Genomic DNA, 9,319 nt, shown 5'->3' with positions numbered 1-9,319 from the left:
AGATGCATGTGGAACGGGCATCAACAGAAAATTAATAAGAATGAACATACGATGGAAAGTCTTGGTATAATTCAAAAGAGAGACGAAAGGGATTAATGGACAGAAAATGTTGTAGAGATGTGACAGCAGAGAGAACGGAGGGGAACATTAGGAACTGTGCAAAACGTCAAATGAGTTGCAACCATTGAGTTAAAGCCATAGACCGTGTATAAGAAATGCACGTAGTCGGCGTGATGTCTCATTGGTTTGCGGACTACGGTTTTTGAAGCCTTGAGTTCGGCATTTTGGCAGTCGCCATCTTGTTTTTTTTTTTGCAACCAACCGATCGCTGAACGAGACGACCAAATGCTACAACTAACATTCATGAATTCAAATCACACTGTGAAAGAGTTTAAGTTCTCTTAAACGCAGACCGGACAACTGCGTGGTAGCAACCTGGCAATCACAAGGCAATGGCAATCCATCAAATACCTGTCACTTAAAAAAAAAACAAAAAAACATCAACCTCATGGTGGATCATGGTGGCAGTAGATGAAAGACATGGAATCACCAAAGTCTGAAAGATTTATCCTCAATAACCATAAGATAGTTATTGAGATATTTCAGTCTTGGTCAATGGGATGGACTGACCAACCGACACACCAACATTGTTATCCATATATATATATATATATATATATATATATACACATATATGTATATATATATATATATATATATATATATATATATATATATATACACACACACAGGTATACTTTCTACTGAAATCGGTTACGATTGGATTGAATTTGTAGGAGCGGTGAACGTGTTAATAAACATACATAATACAGCAGAATAAACCTGTCCTTCCTGCCATCTGTTCACACACCCTGTCAGTCAGGATTTATTACGCTCAGAGTTTTCATAAAGACATTGTGGTGTTTGTACTTACTGTACTTATAAGAGGGAGGAGGATTACACTGTCTTTTGTCCTCTGCTTGGACTTGCACTTGTTCAAAAGAAATTCTCTGTCTGTGTGCCAAGTCGTACAATTTATGAGCATCTAGTGCAAAATCCCGGGTGATCTTTATCTGTCTGTACAGTACGTGTCGTGAACATACCTGTATCTCTGTCTCTCCAGGTGTTTGCCAAAGTCTTCAGCCACGAGGCTTTGGAGTCCTACCTCCCGAAAATCCAGCAGGTCATCCAGGAGAGTCTCCGAGTGTGGAGCTCCAACCCTGAGCCCATCAACGTCTACAGGTATGGTGGGAGTCCTAGCGTGGAAAGGGACCCACAAGAGAAAGACATGTCCTCACTGCTGGTATAAATGTCATCATAGTGGGTCGAGATATTCTACTATCTCTGCAGAAAGAAACATCACTACTACACATTGAAGCATAGATACAGTGGATAGACGCCTCATCATGACGGTGGAAACAAGTGAGGATCTACGGATGTGACCGAGGTCCTGATTGGTTGTTTTTTTTCCCGCAGGGAGAGCCAGAGGTTGTCCTTCACCATGGCGGTGAGGGTGCTGCTGGGATTCAGGGTGTCGGAGGAGGAGATGAGGCATCTGTTCGCAACCTTCCAGGACTTTGTTGACAACCTGTTCAGCCTGCCTATAGACCTGCCGTTTAGCGGCTACAGGAAGGTACGTGTTGACGTCTTCTTTTTGAATTTGCTCCGTGTTTTTGTCACATCATTTTAGCCCAAAACAAAACTATTCCCTTCATGCAAAGTCGCAATGGGGTTCCTTGAAGAGACATCTCGGTATCTGGTGTAAACTTTTGCTTTGCGTGCGTTTACAGGGCATCCGTGCACGAGACACCCTGCAGAAAAGCATAGAGAAGGCCATCAGGGAGAAGCCGTTGTGCTCCCAGGGGAAGGACTACAGCGACGCGCTGGACGTCCTGATGGAGAGCGCCAAAGAGAACGGCACCGAGCTCACCATGCAGGAACTGAAGGTAACGCGCCGGCGCACGGAAATCACCTGAGGAAGAGGTGTGGAAACGCATGCTGGAGAGAAGCCAGGCGCACACGAAGCTCCCCCCCCCCCCAATCACACATAGGAGCATTAACACGCCAGCTCTGATGCGCATGTGTTCAAACAAGCACTAAGTCACGCGTAATGAACACGCTCGCTGTTTATCTAGTAAAGTGCTGCCAAAATGGAACCTGTGTTCGTTGACTGAACACACACACACACACACACACACACACACACACATCGACAATTATTGTAATTTCTCCAACAAATCATCTTGACATCAAAAGCAATGAAAGTGACTTATGATACACATCTGTATGTAAAATATGACTGCAGGGATGCTAAGCTGATGCCCATAGGCAGCCAGTAACACACACAGTCATGGACAGGCACACCCTCTATTTACCTATTAAAGTAATTCTGAGGAATTCTGTGGAAACTCAACTCTCTCTCTCTCTCTCTCTCTCTCGCTCTCTGTGGTTTCTGGGTTACGTCCAGGGCCAAAAATAAGTCAACACTCCCCCTGCTAGGGGTCTGAAAGAGGCCTCCTGTACGCACACACACTCTCACACACACACACACACATACAGTATATAAATACACACACAAAGTGAACTGGGGAGCCCCTGTCGCAGAGGCCCAGGCTGAAGCACTCTCCTGCAGTTTTCTGACGCACGCATATATAACACACACACACACACACACACACACACACACACACACACACACACACACACACACACACACACAGACGTCGGGTGAGGCAGAAATGTGTTTTGACACAGATGATGGCAGATGAGAGGTTTATAATAGGAGTCGTGCTGCCCAGCCTCGGCGTTATTTATTCCACTACCTGAATAATGGGCTCGGCGCGGCGTGCTGAATGTTGTTATTGGATTTGAACTTCATATTTCCAAACAGGCTACTTTTCAGGAATTAAAAACAACATGCTTTTATTATGGATCGGCAAGATTGAGGTGTGGGGTGGTGGCTTTGAGCCCAAAGCAAGCTTTGCTCACAATTTGGCTTAATAATGACAAAGCAAAAATAGATTTCACATTTTGAAAATGAATCAAACTGACACTGACGACCCTACAACGCGCTGGGTGAGAAAAATCAGTTTTCTTCAGGCATAAATGTTGAATTCTGTATCACTACCACCTTAAAAACATTAACGGTGGCTATGTTTGGGCATTTGGCTAATGTCCACCCTTCAGCACATAAGTCTACCATCTATATTTCCACTCTCCGGACCCTTCGTTCAAGTAACAAGCCATTAGCCCATCAGTAGCTGAGGCAGAAACCACCTGGCATGCTCACAAAGTAAAGACAAAGCAACTGAAACGCCCTCAGAACAGTTCTGCACTCGGCGTTCACTCGGTGAACTTGTGACGAGGGCTCATAAGTAGGCACTGCTCAACACGAGCCAAAAAAGGTTTGAGGAACCAGCGCGCTGACACACCATCTCCCCTCTCTGTCGTCCCCCACAGGAGTCGACTATTGAGCTGATCTTCGCTGCTTTCGCCACCACGGCCAGTGCCAGCACCTCACTCATCATGCAGCTCCTCCGCCACCCTGCCGTCCTGGAGCGCCTGAGGGAGGAGCTGAGAGCCAGGGGTCTCCTCCACAATGGTTGCCTTATGCCAGGAGAGCTGAGGCTGGACACCATCGTGAGCCTCAAGTACCTGGACTGCGTCATCAAGGAGGTGCTGAGACTCTTTACGCCCGTCTCGGGGGCCTACAGAACCGCCATGCAGACCTTCGAACTTGACGTGAGTAGCCTGAAGGAATAGTTCCCGACTGAATACCACTTCACGATCTAATATTTCTTTAATATCTTGGCCATTCTCATCACACGTCAGTTGATGGAAGTCTTTCCAAATGGCACATTCATCTTCACATCCAGCATCTTTGGAATTTCTGTCAAATTAACAACAAAGACTAAAAAGAATAAAAAAGCCATCTTATTTCAAATGAATGGTTTATTAGAAGCTAGAACATAGTCTTCTAAGATCTTTATGAAGGACTTATAAAGAATGAAGAAGAGCAGCTTTGAAATCTATAGGAAATCTACAGGAAACTACCCCAAAACACAAGGTTTTAAGGGCACATTTAAGAAGGACAAAGTGCCATCACAACTGATTCTCACATCCCCTTATTCATAGCTTGTATGAGTTACAAGAACTGGAACCAGAGTTTGTGCAAAGTACATAATCTCTAAATTGCAACCATACAGATCTTCTCACTGGCTCCATTTCTCTGTCTTTCTTTCTCCAGGGAGTGCAGATCCCAAAGGGCTGGAGCGTGATGTACAGCATTCGTGACACCCACGACACCTCAGCCGTCTTCAAGGATGTGGACGCCTTCGACCCCGACCGCTTCAGCCAGGAGCGGGGAGAAGACAAAGAGGGGCGCTTCCACTACTTGCCCTTCGGCGGCGGTGTCCGGTCCTGCCTGGGCAAGCAGCTCGCCACCCTCTTCCTTCGCATCCTAGCTATTGAGCTGGCCAGCACCAGCCGCTTCGAGCTGGCCACCCGGCAGTTCCCCCGCGTGGTCACGGTACCAGTGGTCCACCCCGTCGACGGGCTGAAGGTGAAGTTCTACGGCTTGGACTCCAACCAGAACGAGATCATGGCCAAGTCGGAAGAGTTGCTGGGAGCGACTGTTTGAAGGGCAGAGAGTTGACGAGTAGGGGAGGGGTGAGTGATCGAAGAAGTCTTGAGGGAGAAGATTGAAGGAAGGAAAGAAAGAATTTCAGAGTTATTTTTTCTTCTCCACCTTTGCTCTGCCAAGTTGGAGGTTCCTTTTCAGACTAAAAAGAAAAGCAGAAGTCTTCATTTCTTGTTACACCTGATCATGATCGGGACTTTCCTCTGAGAAAGGAAGAAGCTGCCAAAAAAAGTTCTTAATTATGCTCTATTCCGTGTATTTTTTTTTTTAAAGAAATATACAAAACAAAGTGTATGTACAAAAAAAAGCTATGTAATATAATTTGAAAGAGAATGGTGGGTAGTGCACAATGGGAGAAAGAGAAGTATGGTGGTACTTTTTGGTGAAATGAAGTGTTGAAATTTGAAAAGTAAAAGTAAAGACGGTTGAGGAAGGAAGGCGCGATGGATGAAACAGGGTATAGGATGAAAGAATATGATATTTTAGCATTTTGCTTGTGCTTAATCAAATGCAGTGAACCATTTCAGTTGTATAGCAGGGTAAAAGAGATGGATATATAGACTGATAGTTCTAGATTTTCCGGTCAAATTTGATGAATTTTGAGCCTGAATTTTTCCCATCCCATCCCAGATTTAACTCATGTTTTCTGCTTATTTGAGAAAGATTTGAAAGAATGACATACAACAGTGGTGGCATTGTGTTTTCCATCAAAAAAAGGCTCATCAAGATTTTCATTCGTTTTCAATTGTTTACGTATAAGTTTACAAATGCAATCAACAGGATCAGAGCACATTGGGAAGCAGGTTGTGTCACAGGTGAACTGCGTTGCTGAGCTTCTAAGATTGGCTCTGCACCATTTCTGTAATATAATGCAGTAAATATTTGGCTTCAATATCTACTGCTATTTGAGGTCAAATTTAATTTTGGGCAGTGAAGAAAAGGGCTGAAAAATGAGAGATGGGGAAGATATACTGGCTGCATAACGGGTGGACCACGTAACATTTTGAATTGATGTAAATGGGCAATTTGTTCAATTTCTTAAAACCTCCTTCCTTTCCGGTAATATTTTTCACAAACCTGCCTCTACAATTTATAATCCGCATACATATTGCTTCCATTTATGTATCATACAGTAAAATAAGCTTCAGTTCACAAATACTATTTAGAAGCAATGCCATCCCACCGCGTTTTACTGTTTCTTATCTCCAGTGAAAATTTCGACACTCTCTTCTTCCGTCTCTGCTACCCAATGATTGCCCATATGCATTGACTCAAAATGCCCATATTTATAACAAATCACAGTAATCGTAATGATGTGTGAACTCAGGTGCAGAGTAGACATTGTGGTGGATAATGAATAAGCCTTCGCTTTTTTGATGTTTAACTCTGACTGACTGCACGTAAATAATGTACTCGCTGTTGTAGTTTCAGAGTTGGACCGATTACTTCTTTTTGGAAATCTGTAAATAACTTTGCCGTCAGACCACATAAACAAGAGGATATCAGGGGTTTCCAATAACTCTTGACTAACCACTTGACTTATTACCATTACCTTCTGCAACCATTTTGCCCTCCCACCAAGGAAGCAATTCTGATGGTGCAAGCAGAATCAAGCAACATGAAATCGCAATTGGCACCACAATAGGTATGTCACTAAAATCAAAGTCAATAAGCAGTGAGGTCCAGATCTGCTTCGTAAACTCTCTGAACCTGTGCTTTGATACATAAACTACACTTTTAAGTTGCATTGAGATTGTACCCTCTGGGACGGTGACTTTATCCCGCAACGAGGATGCGATAAAGGACTCGTTCTCACAAAGCGGCGAGACTTCCTGAGCTGGAGGAGGAGGAGGAGAGACAGAGGGATGAGGTGGAGGTGGAGAGGAGAAGACCTACATACATGCTGCTTGAGTGTTGCTTTGTCGTTCTGTGTTTCGTTTTAATTGTGTTTTTGTTTTCCCGTCTCCTTGGGGCAGACATTTTGAGTTGCGTGTAGAAGGTGACATTTCGTCTTGCTGCTCCTCCAATCAACGCTAAAAATGCAAAACAAAATTTAATTCCATGGGTTGTTTTTTTTTTTTAGCTATAAGAGATTTATTGTTTGAGGTGATTGCACAATCAGAACTCTCAGAGCTTTGCGTGTTCCATAATTGGAGTCAGACTTTGTTCTTATATCACATATATGATCAGCTTCTGCGACGGAACCTCTGGGACTTGCTAGCGGAACTCTTGGACATTCTAGAATCCCTCGATAGAATTCTGAGTTCTACACCGAAGCTCGAGAGAGAGAGAGAGAGAGAAGGACCGATGGGTTTTCAGGGGAGGGCAGGGCTTTTCTTATTGGATGATCCAATAGCATTCCAGATGGATCCTGCCTGTTCTAGACATTGCTCACTCTTTCTACCAACCACACCACTGATTTCTTCATGATAAAAAATATAAAAATTGAATTATTTTGCTGCTTTTCTTGTGTACATTTTCTAATTGAGAGTTCTAGATTGCTATAGTTTGTATTGAGTGAGATTTGCTATTTCTTTCCCTTTATATATATATATATATATATATATATATATATATACACACATATATATATATATATGTATATATATAATTTAGCTGATTAAAATATTTGCATTTCATGAAAGCAAAAATAGCATTAATAGATAGTGTATATTAATTTGTACAATATTCCTTTCTTTAGCAAGCCATGGGGAAAATCAGCTATCTACGTCTACTAATAACCTAATATTAATGTTATTGTACGATTAATATTGTTGTTATAAGATATTTGAAATGCTATTTTTTATTCTATTACAGATTTAGAGTTTTTAGCCTAAATGAGAAGGTCTTTGATAAATATTGGATGTATTTAGAATGTTATGTATTTCAGTTATATTGTAAACAGTGTTTAAAATGTTAATATTGTTGATTTGATTACTGTAATAATTATTATTTGTTTTGTTATTCAGACTTATTATCACTGCATTTTATTTGATATTAATTATGGAAAACAGAAAGCACTTGCGAGGTATGTCTATTTTTTAAGTGCCATGCGACTACACTTCCCTTCCTCTCACCTGTTGGTTTCTCTGAACCTGTCTTATGTCATTCTGTACATAATATTTGTATTTCTTTTTACAGGAAAAAAAAATGTTCCTTTAGTTTAAATATGAATGTCTTGGTCTACTTTCCTCCTTTTCTTTTTGTTACCGTGATTGTTAAATGTACTCCTGTAATAAACTATAAAGTAAAAAGATATCGGAATACTGAATTTTGTACTTAGAAAAATGCATTTATGTTTTTTAATGTATGAAACATTTCAAGTAGTAAAAATTTCTGTTCATCCTACTTTTACACTATGAGGCTTTACCAATAGCGACATATGTTCTACATTCAGCATTACCGCTCATGTATTGAGTATACATGAGTCTGTATTTATTAAGTGAAAACACAATATGGTCATAAAAAGGTGCAAAGAGTAAGATGTGGCCACATGGGCCAACAAATGGAGGGCAGAGTTTCACCTCTAAACAATCTACATCAATTGGTTAAAGATTTAGTCAGTGCAAACCGCATTGCCAGGAGTCTGATCCTGCGAGACTACCAAATCACCAAACTTTCTTTTGCTGCCTGGCTGAATGCTAGTTGCTAAAGCTAACCGCTAAGTGAAGGCCACAGCTCCCCCAGTCCCAGCAGCGAAGTTTCCTCCTGGTAGCAATGAGGACGAAACAAAAAAAAAACAAACAACGGGTCATTTTTTCATTTCTTTCTGGATTTGATGCGTAAACTCTAAAGTGTGACGGTGTTTTTATAAACCACAAAAAGTATGTGCAAAAAGCACGTCCAGCATGCAAATCGAACAGATGGCGCGCAGTCTGTATGCTAACGAGAGCTCGGAGCACTGAAAGCACTAACATGTAAATCAGAGCGGTCGGGAAAGTTGTGGATGGGGAACAAGTGAGACCAGGTGCATTCCATCATCTTAGATAAACTGTTAAGAGCAGTAAATGCTGCAGAGACGCACCATTCTTTCCATTTTTATAACACAAAGATCATAAAAACCTCCTTAAAAGGTCCGAAATGCACACAATGCCAAGGAAGACTGACAGATAAAAACATGTACTAAAACCAAGTGTAGACGCGCAACATCCTATAAATCATGTGGATACTTTGATCCAAAGCCCCTAAAGCAGGGGTGTCAAACTCATTTTCACTCTGGGAAAGCATTACGGTTTCCCTCAAAGGGCCGGTTGTAAATTTAAGACTGTGTAAATGTAACTACTCCTAGCATATTGGAAAATAACTGTCTCTGCATTTGATTATTGTTTATTCAAGTAAATAAAAATATTGTATATGCAGTTAAATAAATGTAAACATATATTTAAGCACATTTCTGTTGTTATAACTTAAATCCTTTTAGTTTAGGGTTAACATACCCACATTATTCTATCAAAGATCAAACTTTTAAAGAAAATAGCAAAGACAAATATCAAACAAAAGTTCAAAACTTAAAATCCTTTCAAGGGTGCGTTTGCACAATCCCACGGGAAGTATTTGCGGCCCGCGGGCCTATAGTTTGACACCGCTGCCCTAAAGCTTTAGCGTAAAGGCTACTATGAATGCGTAGCACAGACTGAATGGATACATTACACAGTAATCCCAGAAGTATTGTTTCAAAGC

At 41.5% G+C, this 9,319-nt stretch overlaps 1 protein-coding gene across 1 annotated transcript in view; it reads left to right on the top strand.

Annotated features, from left to right (window-relative positions):
* cyp26b1 (cytochrome P450, family 26, subfamily b, polypeptide 1) overlaps positions 1-7,886 on the top strand; it is a 15,672-nt gene extending 7,786 nt beyond the window's left edge. The window contains exons 2-6 of the mRNA XM_068728300.1: positions 1,124-1,242; positions 1,477-1,633; positions 1,791-1,946; positions 3,460-3,741; positions 4,247-7,886. Coding sequence (XP_068584401.1) covers positions 1,124-1,242; positions 1,477-1,633; positions 1,791-1,946; positions 3,460-3,741; positions 4,247-4,639 — 1,107 coding nt within the window. The 3' untranslated portion in view covers positions 4,640-7,886. The remainder of the gene's footprint in view (positions 1-1,123; positions 1,243-1,476; positions 1,634-1,790; positions 1,947-3,459; positions 3,742-4,246) is intronic.
* The last annotated feature ends 1,433 nt before the right edge of the window (positions 7,887-9,319 follow it).

Source organism: Cebidichthys violaceus, unplaced genomic scaffold (assembly GCF_023349555.1).
Source record: "Cebidichthys violaceus isolate CVI_PGR_0920_01 unplaced genomic scaffold, fCebVio1.0.p SCAF_41, whole genome shotgun sequence".
Lineage (NCBI taxonomy): Eukaryota > Metazoa > Chordata > Actinopteri > Perciformes > Stichaeidae > Cebidichthys > Cebidichthys violaceus.
This window is presented reverse-complemented; position numbering and strand designations above follow the sequence as displayed.